The sequence below is a fragment of the Poecile atricapillus genome, chromosome Z, assembly GCF_030490865.1.
Source record: "Poecile atricapillus isolate bPoeAtr1 chromosome Z, bPoeAtr1.hap1, whole genome shotgun sequence".
Classification (NCBI taxonomy): Eukaryota; Metazoa; Chordata; class Aves; order Passeriformes; family Paridae; genus Poecile; species Poecile atricapillus.
In genome coordinates, this window is record NC_081289.1 from 16,869,145 (window position 1) to 16,895,688 (window position 26,544).

Sequence of the window (26,544 nt, forward strand, 5' to 3'; positions counted from 1 at the left end):
GGACACAATTACTGCAGTGTAGCTGATGTCACAAATTGTTAAAAATGAGGAGCCATGAGAGGGGACAGAACTACACCTCCTTACCCTCCCCTGTTCTAATTTAAGCATCTGCATGCATCCTTAGATGTCGGAATATGCAGCCCAGACACTGGAGCATCTCTTCTGCAAGTTTGGATATTTTTTGTGTATCACAACTCCAAGAAGTAGATCATAATCACTGATTATTTGCAATAAATTCACGTGGACACTCAAATGAAAAATGCTTTGAAGGCCAAAAATTGCTACCCGTAATTAGGGAAAACCAAAACATGCCCTGAGCACTACTTTTTTTTTTTTTTTATGTTACCAAAATAATCTCTATAAGGTGGGAAAGGAGGTAGGAAAGCAAATCTGTTATTGCAAAGCTGTACCATTAGGCAGCACAAATGCTCATCTTGGAACTCTCTTAAAAAAGAAAGGTAATTTTTGATGAATAAATTTAATCAATAAATCTAAATCTAACAGCCATAAGAACAGGTTATCAGAAGTGGGAATTAGTAGGAGGCAGGTAAAAATTAAATCCCAAATACAGCTACACTGTTAACAGTATTTAACACAATATCTCAGTTCAGTAGTTTATTTTCTATCCCAACTTCAGTGTTTAGATTTCTAAATCACTACAACAATTTAGTAAGATTGCAAGTTTGACTACCTGAAACTAAAGGCTAATTTTACCAGACCACTCTGTAGACAAAATACAGATGACAGTGTTTAGAAAGCTGGATACTGATGAAAACACATAGAAATTGGATTCAAAACTGAGTTTATATCAATTGTTTTTATTAGATATCAGCAGTTTACAAATTTGAATTAAGAAAATTACAGAACAGAATTAACTTGAATTCATTCTTGGTTGTAAAGTTTTTCCTTTAAGGTCATAATAATTTTTATGCAGGATGTCATCAGCAATAAATTCTAGACTGTCTAAAACACAGCCCCGCTATTTCCTTATTCAATAATTGATAATTTATCAAAAATCTAAGATTGTGCTAAACATTTTAACAAGTATTTAATTAACTACTCTATTAGGCCCTTAGTAGATTTCAAGTTTTTTTTATTTTTTATTTTTTACACAATACAGAATTTTTAAAAGCACTTAAGGATTCTATATTGCAAATTTTTTTGTAACTTTCAAAACTAGGTATAAATAGACTGTTCCCACAACAAGGTGAAATCCACTATTCAGTATTACCACGTTTTGATTTCTCCACATTCACATCTAAGCACAGAACCTTCTAGCTGGAATACTGTTTTAAACCACTAATTCCCCACCATTTTAATGCACATCAATTAATGACTTCAAGAGCTTTTACTTCCTGGCAAGCACAGGTTTAATTTAAATGTATATTTTGCTACAGTCTACTAAACAGCACATCTCCTTTCTCCTTCCTGCCTCACAGACAGAGCCAGTAACAAAATAAAGCTCCCAGCTTATCTAACAGTAAGGTTGTTAAGAAATAAAGACTGGAAAGGAAGAAAAAAGAAAAAGTATATGCAATGTAACAAGTTGCTGCAAGATTTCTGGGAAGATGCAACAGCACTAAGAAGAGGCTGAGTCAGAAATCTGCACTAAGAAACAGGTAAAAACATCATCAGTCTTAAGGCAACCTTCATTTGAATCAGCAGTGATTACTTGTGTGCCTGAAGAGGAATCCTTTAGCTTCAGTTAGGAGCCATATCGATCCTAGAAAAGTAAAAACAAATAACAAACCAAATATGAGTAGGTTTTACATGGAAAGAAGTCAGCTTTACTTCCATTTGTGCAATAAATAGCAGCTCCATTCTTCAAGACTTTCAGAAAATTGACCAGTGCTTTACCATCTACTTTGAGAAGTCTACAGAACTCAAAACCAAATTCATTCTTTTCTCCCTAAAGGCAATTCAGTGGCAGGATCCATATAGAAAGACTTCAACTGATGGTTAATAGATTGTGACATTTTTACTCACCTGTATAGATGTCATCACTCCATTAGCAAGGACAGAAAGTTTCCCAGCCACAGATTTCACTCCTTGTTTAAACTGAGCTATATCAGGAGCTGAAGGCAAGACATTGGTAATATTGTAGCTTCCTAAAAGGAGAACACACACATGGAGGAAACAGAATTTTGTATTAAAATTAACCTTTTTTTCTCTCCCTGAAGTACAATGTATGACTAGGAGCACTACACAGAGATCTTGATGTCTTAAATGCATTTTCCTTTGGATTGTTTTCAGGTTTTCATAATTCCACCCAAGTGTCATCCTCTACACTCTGTATTCCCAGCAAAGTAATTCATGTTGGATAGTAGATGACTTATTCTGTACTTCCAGGCTGTGACAATGTTGTTTTATATCCTCAACAGCTGTTATCCCCTTGCAATTTGAAGATGAATGCACTTCAGAGGTGGCTGAAGTGATGAACCCTATTTGTGTGCATGCAGAGTGGTGATTTCCATGCTGTATAAACACATTTTGCCTTACTACATCTGAGGCTTTGAAAAATCCATAGAAATTACAGTTAATGTAAATAAATCAGGTTTTAAAACACCAGAATAATGCTGGCGATCCAGCTTTCCTTAAAGTCAATATATTTTAGACAGAATTAAGTTTGTTGTTATTATGTAAAGTGCAGGTCCTAAAGGTAACAGAACTCAAAGATAATTAATTAATTATTCTAATTATACTCAAAACTAACTCCGTGCTAAGTATTAACATGCCAACAATTACCATCACCCACTCACTAGTGAAAGTAATTACTGGCATGCCTTAATATCAAATATGGGATAGTGTCTAGGGCACAAATCCAGCTAAACCAGAATCACAACCATGATCACAGAGTCTATTACAGAATGGCCAGGGTTGGAAAGAATCTCAAATATCATCACATTCTGACTCCCTGTGACAGGCAGGGAAACCTTCCACTAGCCCAGGTTGTTCCAAGCCTTCTCCAACCTGGCCTTGGACCCCTTCCAGGGCTGGGGCAGCCACAGCTTCTCTGGGTAACCAGAGGTCAGGGCATCACCACCCTCACAGGGAACAATTTCTTCCTCATATCCAATCTAAACCTACACTCTGTCAGCATGAAGCCATTGCCCCTTGTCCTGTCACTCCAGGCCCTTGCCAAGAGTCTCTCTCCATCTTTCCTGCGGGCTCCCTTCAGGCACTGCAAGGCCACAATGAGGTCACCCCAAAGCTCTCAGGAATTAATAGGGCTCCAGGAAGTAACCATCCCAAACCAGACCATTTTCCAAATGGAGACTCCTTTTAGTCTTTTGAATGGGGGGGGGAGGAGGAAGAGAGAGAAAGAGAGAGACCATGAAGCTCCTGTGTCCTGGGAAGTTTAAGGCCTCATCGACAGGCTGAGACAGACAACCCTGGAGATAATTTGTTTTACCTAAGACAAGAAGCTGGTTTGTATCACAGTCACATTGCCTTGTGACATTCAGAGAACTTCCCACTACAATACTTCAACCCAGCATGGGTTTATAGATATCATAGATCCTCTTTATAAATTATCTTCAAGATTTCCCTCAGACAGCCCTATTTCTGAGCTGTAATTTGGACTTCCTCACTATCTGTTCCACTCATCAAATGCTTCAGGCATTTGATAAAATCAGTCACAGAAATAAAATCTGCAGATATAAATAACCTGAGAAGCTCTAATCACTTTTCAGCCACAAGAATTCCCTATCATTTGCTGGCTAAGTTTGGTTGGTGTGAAAAAGTTGTGAACAAGGCAGAAAAGCAACTCCTTTTCTTGTGGTTTCCTTCCAAACTGGCACCAAGTCTGTCACTTAACTTTCAAAAGCATCAGCTTTGAAATAATGCAAAAAGGCTTTTTCTTGCAGCCCCTTCTTTAGTTAAAAACCTCCCTACAGCATTCTGTACAAAAACAAGAAGCCCTACACTGTGCTACCCTGACACCTCATAAATGCTTATAAAAACAACCTTAGGTACAAAGGATGTTTTATCCCAGTCAGGATTCCAAAACAACAGTAGTGTTTTTGTTGACAGTGTCCTGATTAAGTTTATTTCATGGAACTAATGATATTCTGGGCATTAATTCCACACCAGACAAACTGTCAGTGCAGTAGCATTTCTCCAAGAATGGACACCCCTCAGTTTTTGGGGTGAGGGGTATAGCAGAGACATGCAGGAAAGGAAGTTTCTGTACATTTGATAAAATGTTCATTTATGACACCATGCTGCAAAGGCTCTTTCAAGTGGCTAAAGCAACTTACTGGGATTTTTGCTTCATATCTTCTTCCCTCCTTACTTTTTTTTTTTCACATTTCAAATTTCTAAACCCCGGTCTTAAGCAACTGGTAACAGGAGCTATTTCTCTGCTAGTCAGTGTATTCAAACTTGCTTTGGGGATCAAAACTAAACAGTCACGTGTTTTGGGGATTTTCACTCCTACTTTTTCAAAGTGAAATCAGATGCTGCACCCTGTTTGTTTCTCCAGCCTATTTGAATAATTACTCACAGATTTCAAGTTCTTCAGTAACTCTTCTTTTTCCAATTCCTTCAAAAGCTAAGGAATGAAACTCAACTGATTAAGCCTATAGAATGTTCCAGTATTTGCCACCTTTTCCATTGCACATCACTGCACAATCCAAGAAGCTTTGGAAAGAAAACAGGAATCCTAAGAGACTTCTTTTCACTCAATCTAATCTTTCTCCCTTTCTGATTTGATGAACTACACTCTCCAGTGTGAGGTGTTCCAACAAATCTTTGAAACAGACAATCCAAGTGAAGATCTTCCTTAATAATTTTGCAAGGCCAGAGGTAGAAGCAAATATCCCACTGAACGGATATGCCATGCAACAGTTTACATGGGAATTTCAAGTCCACTAACATTTTATTAATGATTTTTCCTAGATCCAGTATAATTATGACAGCTAATGAGCTATTCATGGTAACTGATCAAAAAACTCCCTGAGACTACTCAAACTACTGAAACTACATTTAGGTGTTACCTCACTGGAAAATATTAACAGTTTTCTTTTGATAAATGTTATTTACAAAATAGTCTGTTATTTGCAACACATGCCCCCAGTATAAAATACTGAACTTACAGAATCAAAAACAGAGAACTTGAGATTTAAGGGGTTAATTTTTCAACAATGACTACACCTGCTGCCCCTGTTGGCGCTATTAGCATTTTGCTTGCACAACACAGTGATGACTGTGATTAGAAGCAGTCAGGGCCTGCACTCCCCACATGCTCCAGTTTCTCATTCTGTTTGATATGTACCTGTTGGTTGTTTTCTCTGGTCTTCAAACAAATCAGCTGAACTTATGGATGTGCTTCCAGAAAGCCTTTCTAGCCGAGACCTTGCTTCATACTGGAAAAGAATTGAGAATAAAAAGGATTTTATCAGCTTGCTGCCACCTTTTGAGGTCACATCAGATAATCTGAGAGACTACAGACATTTAGAACTGGAGTATACTGAAAGTTGTGCCCATTTCAGTTTTCACACTACTTACACTGAGTTTGCCACCATCTCATTTCTGAGTTGTCACCCAAGAGTGACATTTATCATTGCAATCCCAAGGGTCCCACTCACTGTTAGTTACCCTACAATTGCTGAAAAACCACTAAAAACAGCAACTACAAAGCATGAAATGGAGGGGAAAGCACTGCAGTTAACATCCTGCTGACTCTTCAAACCACATGACACTTTTAAGTCATCTTTTTCCAAGTGCCCTGCAAACAGTAATTATACTTTTAATTAGTATTTACACTGTTAGATTTTCATTAAAAATCTGTATCCCACCTCCAAAATGCAGCACAATACTAATCTCTTTTTTCTAGGCTGATTCAGCTCCTTGCAATTCAATGGACAATTTATTTACTTGGTTAGCTTTACAACATTAATGATGTTTTCATGTAACAAATACACAGCAGGAAGAGGCTTCAGCAGTGGTTTGTTGGCATCAGTTTGGGTATTTAGAACAAATTAAACCTGATTCTATAAAAAATCGGGAGTGCTAAATCACAATCTACCACTTCTGTCAGGAAAGAAGAATGATGGAGGTATGGTTCTATGTGCAACTGCAATTACTTAAATTCTAAATGATCAGAAATTTGTACATTTCTATCAAACAAATAATCAAGGGGACATAATTCTATAAGCTCACTAATTTTACAAATTTTTAACTATTGATTGCCTTCTCTCTTACTTACAAGAATACCATTTTTATAGCCATAGAATATTTTAACACTTAAAAATACTTATCACTGTTTCCTACTTACATCAGCCTGATCTTGCCTTCCAAAGTACATGTCTGATGAAATGGCTTTGACATTGCCAAATTTTTTCTGTGCCTCATCTGTGTTTGCAGGAGGTTCATATTCAGGCTTACGCCGAGATGCAGGCCTGGAAGGACAACAAACTGCTTCAGGAAGAGAAACCTCATTCACATCGTGACAGAATGAAAGGAATCAAGAAGTACTTAAGTGCTCCAACTCTATTGTACAGGCAAATGAAAAATATCATTTGAAGTAGAAAGAAGACAGGCAGAAAACACCAACCAAGCACATAACCTCCCCCATTCTTACATTTTCTACTTGGTTACAAAGATTGTCAGAGAAAGTTGTCATAGAGAAAATATACTTTTTGTATCATCACAATCCGACTTGTTTTTTGTGTCTTCAGTACCTCCATCCTCAGAACTGAGCACCCCAAATTTTCATTTGTTAACAAGGTTTCCTTTGATTCATCACACAATAAACAAAGCAGGTAGGTGCTCAGAACAGGGCAAATATTTGAGTTTCTCCCCACATCTTTTGTCTACTTCCTTTTCTGCTGAAAGTGTTTGGGAATTACCTCCAGTACATGCACTGAACAGCTCTGAGCAGAACAGACAGTGCTTAAAATGTGAGAAACTCAGCTTACAAAAGAAATTCAGTCAGGAGATCTCTTGACTGCTGATGGAAGTTCTGGCCAAATTTTTCTTCTATAGACTGAAGAAAATGCCACTACTATGACCATGACCCAAATCACATTAAAACTTGGGCTTTCTGGACAAAAATCAGTTTGGTTTTCTTGGGGTACCTGTCTGAAAATCCTGTGCTTTTTGAAGTTAACAATATATCAATGTCTTTACTATTGTTTTCTTTCTTCCAAAAAGCATCTGAATTGTCATCCCATTTAGAGAAAGTGCTGCTCCTCAAATCTGAAGAATCATAGTACCTAGAATAAAAGAAAGAAAAACCTGTTGAAAAGTCAGAACTTCGTTATTTATTGAAAAGTGGGAATATATTTATTTGTTGTTAGATAATGACTGCTATAAGTATTCATTAGCAAGTACGTTCTCACCAAAATTACAGCTGTCAGTTGTGAGGGTAATTTGGATTTCACAATACTGCTTTAGAAGCTTTGTACAGTTTAATCCAATGGCTCAGAACAGGCAGAAAAGCCTTTATTTCTGGTTCTGTATTTTTTTTAATCCAAATACTAAGAACTCATGAGTTTTGCAGCACAATTCATTACAATTAAATGCTAAAAACGTATTTCTTGAAAGTGAGTCTGAATTTAATACCACAGTCTTCTCTTGCACATCAAAACCGCAGGGAAAACACAAAACAGAAGGAAAAAAATTAAGCATGTTTGTCAATTCTGGTACATGATTTGATCTTTTCCTCTTTTTATTACCTATACATATCTCAGCATATATGGAAAGTATTTGAAAAAATAAAAATACACCACCAAAAACCTATTAAAATGCCGAAGATTAAGATTTTCTGCTTGAAGAAATTTACCTGAAGTTTGGCTATGACCAGGATGGAGAGAAAGATGACCAAAACCACAGGGGGATAGGAAAATGGAACCATTTAGTACAACAAGATAGGATATTAAAACCTGCCCCTGTATTTTGTGAAAAATACTCTTAAAAAAGAAAGTTCTTGATGTTTGCACTATGAATGGTCAGGCCACTCGATTTTGCAGTTTATGAGAAATGTGACACCTGCAGCAGCAAAGTCTCAGCACCAAGCACGGAAAATATGAGGGACAGATTTGGAATGAATATCTCCAAAAAGCAGGAGCCTTTCTCCTGACAGACAAAAAGAACCCACAGCAATTCTTTTAATTCCATAATAACAAACAATCAAGGTGTTTTTATGGATTTGAAGCTTTCCAGTCTCACAATGGCCACCAAAACCATGGCATTGGGCAAGGGCTGCATGAGCTGATTTGAGTAAAAGTGTTTCTTTTCTCTAACCTTCCCTCTCACATTTCTGTAGCTTTGCAAAATACTCTTCAGTATTTGGGGTGGGGGAAGAGAGAAAAACTGCATTTAATAAAGTTTTACATTGTGATGTTAATAAGACTGCATTAACTGTAGCAAAAGCAGAACACCAAAATTCAGGACTTTTAGAGGCTTGAATTTTATGTAAAAACCTTGAGACTTTTAGCTTTCTTAATTCATTTATCAGCACTCTAATATCCAGTATGACTATTTTGCTTTTGGGCAAAATATACTAAGATGATGCTAAAGCTACTTTGCCTCTATTTCAAAGTCACAACTTGAAATAAAGGATAGTAATACCCTTAACAAGTCCAAATCTGACTGTTCTTTCTTTGAAGAAAATGAACTTGTGCACCAACTCCAATTGGATTCTCCCAGCTCGAACCAGAACAACAAGAGCAGGGTTACAATTACAGCCAGGTTACAATTTATCCTCTAATCACTGAACCACAACACATTAAAAAGCCTCCTCCATAATTCATCCTTTGCCTGCTGTTAGCTGATGAGTACTTTGAGAGCAGTAACAGTTCTTTTCAGGGAACAAACAAGGCAAGCACTGAAATGCTACATTTTATTTTACAAGACTGCTGCCACTTTCCTTGGACTCACATTTGCATTTCTGCTGCAGTGACTGCACTACAAAATCATGACACAAAAGCCTTTGTGCTTTTATTTGCCTGTCTACAAGCAATTAGGTACAATTTCTCATGTTGCTGTGACATGGATGCAATAAAGGCAGTTTATGAAAGCAACACCTGTTTATATCTCTCAGTCCAGAAAAACCTGGTTCATTGCAATTAGTGCCTGTAAGATTTAATTATTTTTCTTCTCCCAAGAGCAATATTTTATAGTGTGCATTGCATTCATCCTCTGATAACAAACATTTCAATTATTTTTCGCTTAACATTTTATGTTTTACATAAAGTCTCTGGAATAGGACTGCAGACATCCACACAACACACCCAGCACAATACCTCAAAAAGACTGAAGTTTTTGCATTTGGCATGCAGAGAATGATGCAACTGTAGTACATCTAATATCAGACTTCAATGCTTGTTTAATTTGAAGACAATAGAAAGAAAGAGAAAAGGAATGAACACAAGTCATTCTGACAAAAAATTCACTGGATTTGGAATACAGCAAATAAAAGTTTATGTGGCAACTGTGTGTGCAAGCAGAGACTAGACTGGACAAGACAAAATCTACAAACACAAAGTTCAGACCACTTTCCCAACAAAGCTGCCTCCCCTCTTTCACAAATCCATCTGTCACTGAGGCAAAGTCAACTTTTCCACAACTCTTCTGATTCCGATGTCCCCTGAAAACATGATGAGTGTTTACACAAGTTCAAACTGCCTTCATCTCAGCTTTCAAAATTACTGTGCATATTATTATGGCATTTGCACATCCTTCTGGGCCCATCCAAAATCAAAAGCTTACAGAATACCTTGAGCTAGAAGAGAAGTAAGAGTCTTCCACATCATCCATGTACTTCTTCTTCGGCTTTGCAATTGTAGGTGTTTCCTGCTCTATTGTTTGCATATCTGAGGTGACTGAGTGAGAAATGCCACTGGGGACAGGAAGAAAACAAGCATGTAAAGAGATGACGAAACTCACACCCTTAAAGAAAAAAAAAAAAATCAAAGCCCGAATCTAGTTTCTGAAGCCTGCTGAGAAAGTCCAAGCTATATAAACATTTAAGGAAAGAGGAATTAAAATAAAGGACCCTTGGAAAACTGTCATTCTCTCAAGTAGCGACAGGACTTCCGAGCACAATGTCTGTTCTAACACCTGGAAAACACAATCTAGGTTGACCTCTGTCTGGCAAGCTAGAACTTAAATCTACCAGAAGCTTCCCTTTGACAAAGAGAAGATTTTTTGCTGATATTGTCAAGTTTCCATAACATGTTCTAGTCCATTTCTTCATTTCCTGAGTAAAATAAGGGCTAAGTGCATAAAATCACAGAGTATTTCAAATGCCGTTTCCAGAACTTCACATACCTCCTGTTGCTGCCCAATCCCATGCCAAGCCTCTCCAGTTCCGTTTTCTTCTTACCAGAGAGGTTTAAGGTTTCTTCTCTTGCTTTAATATCAAGATCTCTGTAGGCCAACCTTAAAGATGATACACTGGAAAAAAAACACAGTTACCAGAGAAATGTCCAATGCTACACTGAATGATCAGCAGAACATTAACAATAATTATTGTAGCACTTTATTTTCTAATGTCTTTCCTTAAGGCACATTTGGGCCCAGCTAAGTCTCTATCCCTCACCTCTAAACCATCTTAGTATTTCCCAGTCACACCAGTGCAGCAGAGACCGAGGTTTTTCATCTTGATTACAGAATTGAAGAAATATGGCTTAAATTTAATTTGTCAGGTCAAAAGGGATACAATTTTTATTGATTTTAATGAGCAACTCAGGAATATTTTAATTCATAAGTCTCAACTGGCATGAAGTACAGCTGAACTATCAGAAGAAAGGCAAATGAAATTCAGGATGCTGCTGGTAGATGTGGTGCAAAGCAAAAAGGAATAACTGAAAACATCTACCCAGCACTTTAAGCAGTAAGATTAGCAGCCCTTCTCAGGAAATCTGTTTTATTAACATCCAAATTGTATTTGCTGTTGATTAAAACAAATGGGAATACGGATTGAGTTTTTAGAAGTAATTTCAGCTCCCTATTCTTTTCAGTGCTCAGCAGAAGCTAAGGGAATTGTGTACAAATTTAAAAATCACATTTAAAGTTTGAAGTCTCAGAACTCTTCCTCCCTCTAAATACTAAACTACAAAAGAATAATTACCATTCCTGCCACAAAACAAAGTCTTATTGAATTAATTTAGTAAAGCTTATTACTCAAGCTTTTAAAATTAAAACCACCACACAAATTGGTTTGAATCAAATGCAGTTTTAGCAGACTTCACCCTTCCTTTCATTTTGGTATCTGCTGCCACCTACAGTTAAAATTCCAAAATAATAATCTCAGGGAAATACAGATCTCTTGCCTCTACTGGGACTGGATCCATAAACATAAAGGTGTATGTGCATCCTTCATGTTTACAAGCATTTTTAGAGTTTTGGCTACTGCAGAAAGGTTGCAGAACTTACAATAAAAGTTGGCTTGGATCTTTAGATTTATACATTTCTGACACAAAACCCAAGACACTACTTGGGACTTTCTTCCAAACTAAATTATACAATCAAAGACAATATTGATAAAGAATAATAATACATGAACAATAATTTTTTTATTATTTAGTTTTTACTTCAAAGTCTCTCCACTGATACTTTTTGGCAATCACCAAGAACCATGATGTTGTGCTTAAAACACTTCAAATGATCCCCTTGTGATTGGCATTTTTAATGCAACCAAAACATCCATCTCTGCAAGGACAACATAAAAGTGAGCAAAAGAAATGGGGAGGAGATTATAGATCAAACACCTTGGTATCACGAGCAAAAAGTGATCTTGTAATTATGTAATAATTCAGAAAACTTAAAAGGTTATAGGAAGGATTCCCTAGCACCTGACAGGCTATTAAGCTCTGTTAACAACAAAAGTGTACACTAACCAACTATTTAGTAGTCTAATGTTGATGACAAGTAATGAAGTATTAGAAACCAAAAGCACATAGCAGAGGAATGTGGAAGGAATCAGGAACAGCACCCTCTGAGCTTTAGGGCTGAGTATTTATTAATTAAGGCGGACCAACAGATTCAAGGCCTCAGACAGAATTATTCAAAGGGTTTTGGCGAAAATGAGGGCAGTTCCAGTATAAATCAGCCAAAAGCTTCATCAGGCAATTAGAGACATATTTAAACTTCCTCTGCTCTTACCCACTAAGTACAAGTTAAGCTGAATATTCCCTATGCTCTTAGAAAGACTGTTTTCAATATTACTGAGTTCACTGCACCAAACCAAAATAAACTAGGTAACTAGCATGAGATAAAAAAAATGTCAAGAGCCAAGAGTCTTCTTAATACTTAATTTTCTACAGTAACTCATCAACTGTATAAACATATATTTAATAGTGAAAAAAGGGCACTGGGAGAATTACTGCTTGGCTCACCTTAACCAAGTCTGGGCATTTTTAAGAACTGAAGTTTTATTGGCATATGCTAATCTATGGTAGTATTTAAAATGCTGTCAATTAGCTCATTAAATTAGGCTTCATGGTTTATAATTAATTCATACTCACAGTGGCTCTTCCTTCTCAGTTTTCTTACTACTGTGAAGATCCTCTTGTTCCTTCATTTTATCTACAGCTTGTGCTTGTTTTTCAATCTCATTAAAGCTTTGGCTACTCACTTTTTGGGCTCCCAAACCACCTTTTTTGGCACCAAGCTGGAATTAATGAAAAACAAAAAACCAAAAGCCACAATATTGTAACTGAGACAGCCACCTCAGCTGACTCAACAGCAAGACGTGAAAGCAACAGCAAACACTACACTCTGTATGGGACCAATCCTTGCAGACAGCAAGGACAATTTGGAGCAAAGAAAATACTTCTTTCCATATTCTGGACTTCAAAATTCTGCTTCTGCTAATTGTTCTTACAAATTTAGTTAGCTTTGCAGTGAAGTCCCACAGAACAAAATAGAAGTATTCGAGTTTTAGTTGTTCAGAGATTGTCAGGCTCAAATAAATATAGCACACAGAACAACTTTGGTTTCTTTTGCTGTATAGGAATAATAAATTTCATTGCAATGGAGTAATTATCAGATTTATAAAACACTTAATACTGCAAATATGGATACAATGTGCTGACTCGGATGGTGGCCCAGCCCTCAGACTGCTGCTCTTAGTCTCCTCTGTGTTTAATTCCTCACCTGCAACAGTGCGGCAACAAAAAAATTCACAATGCATTTATCTTCACTTTTTATTACTTTAAAGCCTTAATGTAAAAGCTCCAGGCCATGCACACACAGATCACAAACTGTACCTGCACCTGTCAGCCCAGTTCTGTTGTTCTCACTGGAAGGGACCAGATCTGCACAAACCACCCAGAATAAAAAATTCCTCTTGGATATTAGGGTCTTCTAGTGGGAGCACAAAATCATGGGATTTAATCTAAATTATCTGCTCCAATAAACCTTCAAAATCTTCTGTTCTACAGTGGCCCAGATGTAAAAGGAGAGACTCCCTGTAAAAAGCTGCCACCCTGATAGCCCACAATTAGGCTGTCATTAGGGTGACTATTAGTGCTGTTCCTTGAGTTGCAACAGCCACACATTCAAAACTTGGGCTGCCTTCCTCAGTCTTCCTGTGCCCTGAACCATCATTTGGAGACACTAAACTCTCTTCCTGCCTTTTTACAGAGACCAGATGCTAAGAAAGTGCTAAGACCCCATGCAGAATCAAGTCTGTAAACTATCTTTTAAACTCTCTTGAAATAAATGACCTATAATGCAGTTAAAAATTCTCATAGGTATACTCACCCCCTTCTTAGCTTGATTTGGCTTCTTTTTTATGAAGGTGGTGTTCTCTGCAAGAATTAAATGTACATTAGTTAACAGACAATTTTTATTTATTCTGGAACTGCAGAAGAAAATTTCCGTAACATCAACCTCAAAATAGTTTTTGCCATTCATTTTACTGTCTTTCTACACTGAGGGGCTGAGATACTAAACCAAGTGACACAACAGAGCTGTGAATATCTCCAAGAAAATGTGGGGAGCTACCTTTGATTGGCATCTCTTGAAAACATGCAATAAGGGGCATAAACAGAAGAGAGATTCTTCCCTTAAGACAGAACTTGTCATGTCCAAACCAACCAAGAAAAAGTGAAGCACTTGTTTTAGGAGAACATGTTAGAGATACAAATGCGAAAAGCAGGAAGTGCACCCAGTGAACTTTTTTGTAGTCTTCAGCTCTAAAATAACCAAACCCAATTAAAACAGTGATGAAGACCATACCTGCCTAAAGTATCAAAACAGGCCCAGATAGCTCTTCTTTACCACCTCTGTGCTGCTGAGAATCAACACTTCATTCTCAGAAACCTGTTCCTGCAGGACAAGCCTCAAAGTGACAAATCACTGAGGTATTTTACTCTATTCTATTTCCATCAGCTTTTTTTCCTTACTCACAGTATGATAAACTGCTCAGTGTTAAGTATAAGAGCCTGGTGATTGAAGGTATTGCATTATCAACACAGGATTTTTCCAGTCCAAGTTTTTATGTTCAGATTTCTGAAAAGAGAGCAACATCTATTTCCACAGCTCTTCCCAGGCAGGCATTCTTTGTCCAAAGGGATATTTGGGTTTTCTACATTTGCTGCTCTCTTTTGCTGCTTGCACTCATTACCTAATGCAGGCTGTGGGGATGTGTAAAGGCCATCAACACTTGGTCCATGTTCTGGTCCTAAAAGATAAGGAATAACAAGGGTAAGAATATCAGAAGGCTCTTTAGAATGCATGAATCTCACTGTATCAGGGTAGTGCCTGGCAGAGACACCATAATGTGGTATTTCCATCACAGCTTTCCCAGGCACAAAGAGAGCAGCAGCTACCCCAAATTCTTGTGTTACTAAGCATGGTTAGGTTATTTAACTACTAAAGCAGGGCAAAAAGAGATTAAACTAAGATAATATAAAAAAAAAATGCAACTTATTGTTAACTAATCATACCTTCCTACCTAAAGAACCAGTCATACCTTCACAGGATTCTGAAATGTTTTCGGAAGTTTTCTGCTGGAGAGAAACTGGTTCTGGTAACATCCACTCTGTATTCTTTGCCTTGAAAAAAAATCCCACAAAATCAAAAGTGCACAGAAAATACAGCAAATAAATATGAGCACTTAGCTAAAGACTGCATAAGCATCACTGTTTTATTAATATTGAATTATTATTATTATTATTATTATTATTATTATTATTGTTATATTTACTTTTTAGCTTTTAGGATTAAAACCTGTACTCAGAAGGGCAGCTCTTAAAATTACAAGAAATGCCTACCTTTACTAAAAACAAATGGTTTCAATCCACTCCTGAACACTTTTATTTCTCCTCTCAGGAATTTTATTTATCTTATGTTTATCATCAAAACCAATAATAAGCATTTATAACTGTGCTTTAGATTTATTTATTGTATGCTGGTGATTAAATATAATCACCACACCTTCTCCCTAGAAGCTCTTGCATTTCCTGTTTTCATCTTTCACTTCATTTTTGATTGTGAGCAACATTCCTGGTGCATCCTCCCACTCACTTCAAACACATTCCACTCAACAGGCAGGTTTGTGACCAGGTCACAATGAATCCTGTAAGAACTGTTACACTTTGCTGATCGAAAACCCAAGGTACAACACAGTATATTTATATCAGAGCACTTCCAAGTAAGAAACCCCGGCTCCAAGCGGAATTGTTATGTCTACAAAAAAAATAGATTTTCATTCCACGTTTAGCTACTATTTGGGTCATTTAAAATTATCATCTTAGAAAGTGGTTCACATCCAGGAAGAATTCTGAGACTCAGAGAAGGAAAAGCAGATAAATACCAACTCCTTGACCTACCTTTTCTCTATAAAGTTTTCTTTCAGGGTTTAATCTCCACCACAGAGCTCACAGTCAACCAAAGTGTTTAGAAAGCAAACAAGAATTAGACAGGTAATTTGTACCTTGGTAGAAGCATGGGATGCAAAAAAATCTTCCTCCTCTTTGTTTTGAGGTGATGCTGGTGGCATTCCACATCCATCTGTCCACAGCTGAAATTAAGGGACAGAATTTTACAGGTTAATTGCACGAATGTATTTTTTTCCAATGTATTAATCTTAAAAGAACTCTGTTTTCAGGTTAAAAACATATTGATTTTTCTTCTTGTCCGTGTTTTTTCCATACAAATTTATCCAATGTTCAATAGATGACATTCCTTTTTTTATTAAATTCACACATATTTCTTGTGCTTCTGGTGGACCAGCCAAGAGCTTGGAGCAAAGGCAGATCTCAGGACTGGGGTCCCCAGAGTGCCACAGGACTGCAGGACAGGACTCCAACCTGTGACCTGCGCTCCAAGATTACTCACAGACAAATCTTTTCTCACAGCTCTTCTTACTCCATGCAGGAATAATGATCTCTGTCAGAAAGGATACTGAAGGTACAACAAACTCACTTCACCATTCAACAGTCAGTGTCATCAGCAAGTCAGAAAAGGAATTTTTTACCATGTGACAGGGGAGGGGATGGTTGGTACTAAATGCAACCATCTGAATAATTTACTTCATTAATTTAAATAGCACATAATTACTTAACTTTGCAGTGCACAGCTAAAAATATTCACTAAATATTTAGTGAATTTAGTAAATATTTTAGTGAATATCAAACAATTGGATGGAATCTGTAATAGAAGCAAGATAATCACACTTCCTCAAAGACTCATTTGGGAAACTTGCCACAAACTTAGATACACACAGTATATTATACTTAAGCACATTTTACATCTTAAGCTGTTTATTAAGTCAAAAGAAATATTTTCTAAACTTTGTGATGTGAATTATATTGTCCATGGTATGAATAATTGAGAATGATCCATTAAATTTCATGCTGTTTGATGCAGAGATAAGAGAAAAAAAGCAAGCCTTCTTGCTTTTAATTTCCACTCATCTGATCAACTTCAAATAAACCAGTCCCAAACTTCAACAACCTGAATTAAACAATCAAAACATGTTTTCTGTGTATGAAGAAGAGAACTGTTGTCAAAACTTAATCTAACACTTCAGAGATCAATTCTGGATACTTTGCTTGACTTCTGTCAGCAACCTAACAATGTTTTAACAGCTTGCATGAACTGCCTCAGCGTTTCTGATAGAGAACAGCAAGTTCTACACAACTCACTAATTTCCCAAGTATTATTTTTGTAGGGAAAAAACAAAAAAATACATTATTTACCTGTTCAAAACAAACTCCACTTAAATCACACACAGTGTGTAGTTAATTCCATTACAATTTTTCATGCTATACTCCTCTAGATATCCAATTTCAGAGAAGTAAAGACAAAACCACTACATGGTTCATGGAGAAATGTCCACATTATCTAAAGACTGATAACCTTTTGTATTACTGATCAGAAATGTAAAGTGACTTTAGAGGGAAAAAAAGTGATTTTTTTCAGGAATCTCCTGGCCTCAGGACACACACTACTCACATCAGTCCCATGCTTTCTCGTGGCCTGTGTTGCAAGAGATTTGATCTTCTCCTTGTAGAGCTGAGCAGCACGACTGTTGTACTTGGCATTGGTGTCATTGGTTGTGCACCCATGTTGGTGGAAAAAAGCAGACTGGGAAGCAGAACACAGAAAATGCTGTCAGGAACAGACTTAAAAGCTAATGTCATTTGACAAAAAGATACATTGCAATGCAGAAAACTAGTCTGCTTCCCTGCCTAAATCTAATAATTTAAGTTATGGAGTCTAAGAAATCTGTAAAATACAAAGGAAACTCCACTCTGATGACTTCTTTACATATAAATAAAAGCAGAAAAAAACAATATATCAGTGTGATGCTTTAAGAGCATATACAAATGCAAGCTTCCACCATATACAAAAAAATCCTTGATCTGAAATGAAGTGATTAAGTGGAAGGAAGAGGTAAAATTAATTGCCAGTAGCTCTGCTCCACAGGACATTCCTAATATTCTAAAAGGCATTGCTTGGATTAATCTCTGTCAAGCTGGGGAGATCAATTTCAATAGTATCAAAATGAGTGTACAAAAGTGGTCCTCCTTCAAAAGTAAGGGTTGTTTATGTATATATCTATGTGCCCAGATATGTTTATAGGCTTGTGTGTTTATATAAAATGAATAAATGAAGATTGTGCATTTCTGCATGTAAATATATACACTATTAACTTGGCACTTAGAGAAGCTTCTTAGAAACCCTAATTCCAATTACCATAGAGCTGTGATCTGAAAGCACAAGGAGCTAAGGACACTTTGGATTTTCTAGCTATATAAAATGCACCAGGAAGCTCAGGATCCACTGTTAGCCAGGATTCAGCATCATCAGGCAATTACACAACACAAATGATTGATGTTAATCTAGCAATGCTTCTAGCCAATAGTAAAACTAGAATTTGGTATTTGACTGGACCCAAAAGGGAATGGCTTTTTAGTGCCATTAAAAGAAAAGTGTTAATTTTACTTCAATGTACAGACAATTTAACAATCTGTTTTTTCAAGTTTCAGGTATTAATCTTCTGAAGTAACCCAAACCAGACCATTGAGAACTTAAGGTATTTGGGGAATTGCTGAGGGTATATTGCACCTCTTGGTACAACATATGATAGGAAACAGTGACATCCAAGCAGGAAGACAAAACCCAACAAAATTAAACAGTTAAGGTTTATTGTAATTCTTCCACTAATAGACTTTGTAAGATTAACTGAAGACTTTTTCAGCCTTTGCCATCTCTTTCCAACTGCCTCAAACCCTTTACATAGCAAAATTGATATAATTTAATCAAAGTTTTTAATCATTTGGCTAAAAAAGAAACTGTTCTTAACATGAAATCTCCTTATTCTCATTAGTCAAAACAGTGATTTTTTATGTACTCAGTGGTATAACAGAAACTTGATGAGGACATTAATATAACAGCAGTACTAACATGGAAAGGAATAACTTAGCAAGGACAGACAGAAGAAAAAAAGGAAGAAGATACCATGTAACTGCTCAGATCTGTAAGCCTGAGATAGTGACTTGCTGCATGCCAAATTCAAAGAAAAATATTTGACTGGAAAATACAGAAGTGGAAGATAAGTAACAATGACCCTGAACTCAGCATTTTTTGTATGTAAATAAGAAAAAAATTATAAAAACCCTAAAGACTTAAGGAAAGATGGTTAAAACTGTCATGGAAAAGACTATGGAAAACAAGCTTGGGTAAAGCTTCTTATAGAAACAGCATTAAGGACCAAGCACAAATGAAAAAATATACGGGATAAGCATCCAGGGAATTAGAAAAAAACCAGAAATTGCTTTTGGAAGTTGCATGTTCCCACACTGGGTGGGCCAACTTAAGGAAACACTCAGTTATTAGTGGAAAAAGCTGTGAAAAGATTGCCAAGGAGCTTACAAAAGAAAATAAAAAGGGAGATTGAGAACTAGACAGCTGTCAACAGAACTTCAATTTACAAACACATTGTATAGTTACATAAAAAATCAAGTTGAAAGTAACAGCCAATATGAATTGGCCCAAACCATGACACTGCTAGTCCCCCCAACAATGCAGCACATCTTATCTTCAGTGCTAACTCAGGTGAAGTTAGGTCTTGACTCCAGGGTGACTTTTGGCAGGTCCATGGGTTTTGGCATGGTTTTTTCACAAGACATGGAAGGAATGATGGTCACAGGAAGGGACCCATAAGCTTCCTTTACAAGCCATCTTCGAGCAGCTGTCTAAATTAGACATTGACAAGGAATCTGATCTGGCCTTTTCAATGATTTTCATCACTGACTTCTAAGAAAAAAAACCAAAACATTTTCAGACTACACCAAAATGGAGAAGGTGCAAGAATGGAGGATTAAATCAGCATCCAGAGGGACAGAGAAATTCTTAAAAAGAAGATATGTGTGTATGTGTGTGTGTGTGTGTGTGTGTGTGCTGTAACAAAAAAAAAAAGGACTGGAAAAATAAAAATAATTCCAGAAAGAGAGGCAGTAAGGATAGAGAACATTTTCCAAGCTTACATTACAACATTACCAAGCTTCAACATGCAAAGAAAACACCAGGGATTACGTACAGCGTTTGCATTTCCTCCGACCTGCATGCATCTCAGCTGGAACCAGGACCAATTAGAATCCAGCTCTGTAGACCTAAACACAAAGAAATGTTTTTAGTGTTACCACCAAAGGCATTTAAAAAACTCTCTGTTTCTGTTCTTTTTCCAAGTGTTTCTCTCCCCCACCCCGCCCCTCTTTTTTGTAATCTGTAGTTATTTATCCGACCCCAGAAGGCCCTGAGTCAGCAGCTGGGACACTCACCCGGAATAGGACAAACTCAGGGTGCAGATTTATTGCACCAGCTGACTACCTGAGCACTATCCAAGTACTAGAACCACAGAATAGTTTGGCTTTGGAAGGGTGGAACTCAGGTGCCACCACAATGAGCTGTTTCAGGAAGCTAAGCTGGCAACTGAACACAATTCCCAAGAAGCTATCAGATCATAAGCTATCAGCAAAGCCAACACAAACACTAAGAAGGTTTGAACCAGAAGCTGAAGGAAGAATGGGTTTCCCTCTCTGAGCAGGTCTGTGAACAAACAAAACTATTAAAAGATGAATTTTACTGTGAAAACACACCAATACTTACCGAATGAAACTCAAGTGAACGCCAAGGGACCGGTGGGTCCCTGAGCAATCGATACAGAGAAACACTCCATAGGTGATGCTTGCCCAGCTGGGGTTCTTTGCTCCACAGTCAAAACATACCTCAAAGAAAGCAAACATCAGTAACAGGACTTGAGCATAACCAGGCCTTAGAGCTGTATTACAAGTCAATGTAACACCCCTGCAGTGATCTAACTTTATTAACTCATTCTTACGGCATTTGTTGACATGACAACTCCATGTATCCTAATTTTAGGCATCTAAAGAGGAGTTACACAATCTGCCCACACAACTACAGCCTCCCCATTTCCAAAAATACCCACTGTACACAGGTTAAGAAATCAGGTCAGAGAACCCACATCAGCCTAGTTCAAACACACATTTAACACAGCACTTTCAGCACTGCTGGAATAGGAAAGTGGTTAAGAAATATTTCCCCGAAGGCAGGCTCTCCTCATGTTGCACCTGTGAGTCCCCAGAAGGTTATCAGCAGGACTAATGCCATCATTATCTACTTTCCCATATTGAAACCTTAACCTTCAGGGCAAGCCATGGCAATCCAGCTGTGTCAGGAAGGCCTCTGAGCACTGCTTATCCAGGCAGCCTCTGCAGATATTTGCATGATTCATCACTCACCAATTGCCACATCAGCCTTCCCACTGTCTGGGCCACACTGGTTAAAAAGCAACCAGATCCACAATTACTGCATGGACAAACCCAGGAATTTCCTTTCCTCTGACACCACATTGGACCTCTAACATTCAGCCAAAACAGCAAGAGCTGTGTCTGTGTGTGTCTCACACACTTTGCAGGTCAGCAGACCATGACCTTCAAGCCCTTTTTCAGCTGTTCTGAATTCTGTGCCACTTTGATCAAGGAAAGCAAGAACCAGAAAAAAATTATCTGATACAAATCAATTATCAAATGCAAGAAACACAACAACTTTAAACATAAACAGCTAATCAGAGTTAATGCCATGTGCACACATCTATTCCTGTATGACAGGTCTTTATCTGATCAATGCTTTTTCAGAGGTAAAAGGAAAAGGCTGCAGAGAAGCGCTTTTACAGCAAAAGCATCCACCCAGTGGCACCTAATAAGAAGTAAATCCACAGAGAGATAAGCTTTTAAACACAAACCGACAGCATTCCAATTTGCAACTTTATCCTTTAACATCCTTTAACTTTAACATCCTCATATAAACTTAATGCATCCTTGGATCGCAGTGGAAGTTCTAGCTATATGCAGATATGAAAAATAAAGTTTATTCCAAGCCAGGTGGGAACATATGGAACATCATAAACAGGCCACAGAGCTTCCAGCACCTCCTTGCCAAGCTGAACAACGAAATAAAAATAAAATTAAGAAGTCTTGCCAGAAACTCCCTCTGTAAACCTGGAGAGAGATTTTTGTCTCTATTTTTGTGTACATATACAGTCAAACAAGCCCTGAGTCTGGGATCAAGTCATGTCACCCATCATCCATCCAAATTAATTTCAGGTGCATGCCTAGGAGTAGTTTGAGGCTAAACTCCTCAACTTAATGTGGGTCTATTTAGCTTGGGCACTCCAAATTCATCAAGCATAAGCACAGCTCACCAGCAGATTCAGCATTAACTCTTTCAACAACTGAACACTTTAAGGGTGAGCTGCAGTTAGGTAATGACTGGTAACACACACAGAAATCATGGAGATCACAGCTCCTGCATGTGCAACTCCTTCCTTTCCCTCTCAACGGGGACCTAATACTTACTAATGTTATTTACATGTCCCACTCCTGCACATGGAAATGGGGCATTCACTGGCATACAGCAGAAATGAAAGCAACACAGAATGGGTGACAACAGGAGGGGTTAGAGGGAGACCCTGAAACAAGCTCAGGTGGAATGGCACACAGGGGGTGAGGGGAAAAATAATGAGTAAGACTTCATGCATGCCATATTCTAAGAAAACACACAGCTTAAATAGTCAGAACTTGTTTGGTTTTTTTTCCCAAATTCTTTGAAGCAGCTCCTTAAAAAACAAAAGACTCATCTTCATTTTAAATTGACAATTTTCAGGCTTTTTCTTACAAGGCCAAAGGAGGATGGGGACAACAAAAGAGAAGATTCTGCTTGAAACTAAAGCAGACAGAGCAACCATGGTCTCACTTCTGATACAGGAGAGCAAAGCTGACTTACAGGTGGAAGTCTTGTGGAAATTCCCTGGAGTACAAATGGGAAACTAGAATCTGGAGTGGGTGGTTAAAAAAAAAAACACTCATGTTTTTAAAAGTTCAGTCATAAACATGTCTGAAGATTCTCTTCCTTTCCCTTTCCTTTCCTCCAATTATGAGCACTTTGTAATTTTAACATCTGAAATTCAATTGCATCACCTTGGAGCTGGTTTCCACAGCTCAGTATCTTCAGTGTCACACAGGAGTCCCTACCAGATACCTGTGAGATTATTCAGGCGGCATAAAAATGTACCTTTGAGGACTGAGATGAAAGCAGGAATATCCAATTTTCTTCTGAAAGCAAAGGAGGAGCTGCTATTTCCATCAATGTTATGCCAATATAAATAGATGCATGTTTCATTAACATTTAGATTAATTTTGCTTTATTTTCTCCATTTTTAAAGTGCTTCCCATCACATAATTTTTAAGAACCAGGGGGAAGAAACTAAAATCAATTTCAGAGCCATACTATGAAATTGTTTCCATTTTAAAACCAGACAAATTGTATTTTCTTTACAGATTTAGGTGCAACTAACATATTAAAATATTGATTAAAAAATAAATTTGAAGGATAGGCTTAAATAATCTAGTGCTTTCAAAATACATTTGCATGCTTTTTGTTTATTTTGTGTTGAGACACTCCACAGCGTAGATTCAGTAAGCGTCACTTTGGAAAAAAAAAGCCAAAGACCTAACTGAGATGTCTGTACAAGAGCAAACACAGAGATTTGGGTATAACCCACAGCAAGCAGTTAATAAATCATAAAACATCCACCTTGCGCAAAACATCTACATTAATAAATAAATTAATTAAATATTGACATTGGCTATGGAAATGCAGTCATAAATAGCTGATAGAAATGCTATTTTTGGCATGAGCAGAAGAGGTGAGTGGGTTCAGCAAGAGCACTTATCCCTGAGGTCAGGGTTACACAGAAACTTTCAGCCTCTACACTCTGAACCTCCACTGGAACAGGGTTCCAGCCCCAGGGCAGATCCACACCTTGCCATTCCCAGGCTGTGGATCCAGCTGCATGAACACCAACCCGGCTGAGGTCAGGAGTGCCACACTCAGCCAAGCTGATCTGAACCCAAGCAGCTCCTCTTAGTCACCAGCCACTGTCCCCAGATACGCTTTCCTTCTTCTCTCGCATCAGCACTAATAATGCCAGCTGCTGATCCCACTGGGAAGCAGCTCTGCACAGGCACACGGACTCAGAGCAAAGGCAGGGCCAACTCACAGTGCAGCCACCAGGAATGCCAGCATAAGGGAGGGACTGCAGTGCTGGCCACGGGAAGGCAAGAGGACTGCCTGTTCTGGAAGTGTCATCATGTCAACATGACTTAAGGGACACAAGATAGCAGAGCCCATCCTGGGGCAAAACCCAACACAAACCACTCCCAAACACACACTGTAATAACAAAACTAAGCTACTGATAAACCACTGGCACAACATGCTGGGAGTCCAAGCAAAGACAGGAATACCATCATCAACCAAAGAAAAGAACCAGGCACAAAAGAATGAAAAAACATTTTCAGAGGAACAGATCTATGACAGAATAGAAGAGACTTTCAGCACAGCCTGAGCACGCAAGTCTTTGAAAGGGTTGAGCTGTAGAGCTCAAACACTCAAGTAAACAGTATCAAGTAGCTTAAGGACTATGATCATTTTTATGGGTACAAAATACGTCCTATTTAATAACTGTAACATTTATTAAGTCATCAGGCAGCTGATCACTCTGCTGTCATCAGGCAGTTCTAATTATGTAACACCCAAAGACACCAAGAACTCAAAACCTCATCATAAAGGGAACTAACATGAAATTACAGATGTGAATTTCAAGACAATTATTCAAGCATCACTTTCAACACACTATCACCCACAAATTAAACTGCACGTTTATTTAAATGAGAATTCTTTTCCTGAGTTCACATGCACTAAGAACTACCACAGAGCACCCAGAACAGAGTAAATGCACATGCCTGCCTAGAGCAGGCAGTTCTTCCCAAACTCTACCCATAAACCGCACAGTTAAAGCAAATTACTAAACTTTTAATCCAGAACCCTTTTCTTTATTTGCATTTTCCCATGTCTTTCTTCCCCACCAAAAAAAAAACCTTACAAATAAAAGGGGCAGACAGGCTGCTTGAGAAGAACACAACAGAACGGGCACAAACATAAAGGTAAAAAACACGAGAGGAGAAAGTGATGGAAGAAACAACTTTTACTTCAGAAGAATGGTGAGACAGACAGGCATGGAAGAGTTGTGAGACCTTAGCTGATGTTCTCCCTCTCTGCCTTCTTAGGTCAACCAGACCGGGCACCACCGCATTGTTATGGAGTTCTCTGTGCCTGAGCCACTTCTTTGCCACTGGCCCACGGTGAGTGGCAGCACACATTGTGCCAATACTGCTGTGTCAACACTGAATTTCTATGTGGTGTCTGACACGGGGAGACAGATACACCTGAGCAACCACAGGTACCACATCCACCTGATTAAATCTACACAGCAACAAGGAGTCCAGCACAGGGGAACTGCCCGAGGCACCCCATGCTTGCCAAGCAGGGGCAATACTTTCTATTTCTCCTGTGATCCCAATATAGAAAAAGTATCACAATAGCCCTAAACTACTAAATTTTCAGGTAGAGTGCCAGTGAATTTCAGGAGCTTGTAAGAGATCTTTTCTCACCCTCGTTGTTGGGACTAGGACCTTTCCTTGATAAACTTTTCACCCCATCGCAAAGGCAAGTTTTAAGAATACTTTTGCTAGAAACTGAGTGTTCATCTCTGAGCTGTGCTTTGAGAAACCAGACCTGTGCAGTCTTCATGAACTGCGTTCAAAGAGTGGAAGTCAGTTTTGGACCAGAGACAGACATCCGGATTCCTAGTCTCAAAAAACAAACCCAAGGTGTTTCTCCGTAACGCTAATCCCAAATTTCCTGGTGTATATTTCACGTATGCTCTCAGCGTATATCGCAAAGCCAACACAAACAAGCGACACAGAGCAGCTGCAGGTACTTGTCACCTGGCCAGACACCTTTCCCAGCCCACACCTCCACACGCAATGGACACTACAGCAACACCTTCGCACCACGGAGAAAGCCACCTGAGCACGGGACAAGCCCAGCAAGATTAAAAACCAACAAACTTTTATCACTGCCTAAGTGGCTGTACCACTTTGTTGGATAATAAAAACAGGAGGGGAAAAAAACAAAAAGGCAACACACACTCAACGTTGCAGCTGGTTGGGAACTTGTTTTTATGCTCAGCGAACCTGAGGCACCCGGTGGGCGCCGCACCTCCCTCCCCGAGGACGGATCCCTTCGGGACGCGGGATGCCGGCCGGAGGGACGGGGGGCAGGCTGGGAAGAGCCGCCCCGCTCCCGGGACGGCCACCCCGGGGAGCCGCCGGGCCTTTCCCTGCTGTCCCGGGCGGGACGCGCCGGGCTGCGGGCCCCGCGCCTCCCCCGCCCCGCCGGCTGTGCGACGTGTCACCGCGGCGGAGCGCTGCCCGCCGGCCCGGCCCCTTACCTTGTTGGTGGGCACGGAGCGGAGCCGCTTGAAGATGGCGGCGATGTCCTGCTTGCTGGGCTCGCACATGGCGCCGGGGGAGCCGGCGGGGCCGCCGGGGGAACCGCGGGGGAGAAGGGCCGGAGCGGCCGGAGCTGCCGGGACTGCCCGCGCCGCCGCTCCCGGGACGCTCCGCCCGCCGCGGCCCGGCCGGCCCCGCGCCTGGCGC

General features: G+C 38.9%; 1 protein-coding gene across 1 annotated transcript; it reads right to left on the bottom strand.

The window, feature by feature from the left end:
* Positions 1 to 798: 798 nt before the first annotated feature.
* On the bottom strand, positions 799 to 26,544 carry LOC131573126 (ADP-ribosylation factor GTPase-activating protein 3-like). Its single transcript, XM_058826743.1, has 16 exons — positions 26,337 to 26,544; positions 20,572 to 20,690; positions 20,003 to 20,075; positions 17,413 to 17,544; positions 15,890 to 15,976; positions 14,927 to 15,008; positions 14,579 to 14,635; positions 13,714 to 13,760; positions 12,474 to 12,619; positions 10,276 to 10,401; positions 9,722 to 9,844; positions 7,080 to 7,217; positions 6,278 to 6,401; positions 5,276 to 5,366; positions 1,987 to 2,108; positions 799 to 1,723 (listed from the first exon to the last, which is right to left on the bottom strand). Exons 1-16 carry the CDS (start codon positions 26,403 to 26,405, stop codon positions 1,706 to 1,708), a joined length of 1,554 nt encoding a protein of 517 aa, XP_058682726.1. The 5' UTR covers positions 26,406 to 26,544; the 3' UTR covers positions 799 to 1,705.

Coding starts and splice junctions, on each gene's coding strand:
- LOC131573126 (XM_058826743.1), bottom strand. CDS start 26,405: ATGTGCGAGCCCAGCAAGCAGGACATCGCCGCCATCTTCAAGCGGCTC. Junction 15,009..15,889: donor CATCCCATGCTTCTACCAAG/GTACAAATTACC, acceptor TTTTTTTTCAAG/GCAAAGAATACAGAGTGGAT. Junction 5,367..6,277: donor GAAGGCAAGATCAGGCTGAT/GTAAGTAGGAAA, acceptor ATTCTTTTCCAG/TATGAAGCAAGGTCTCGGCT.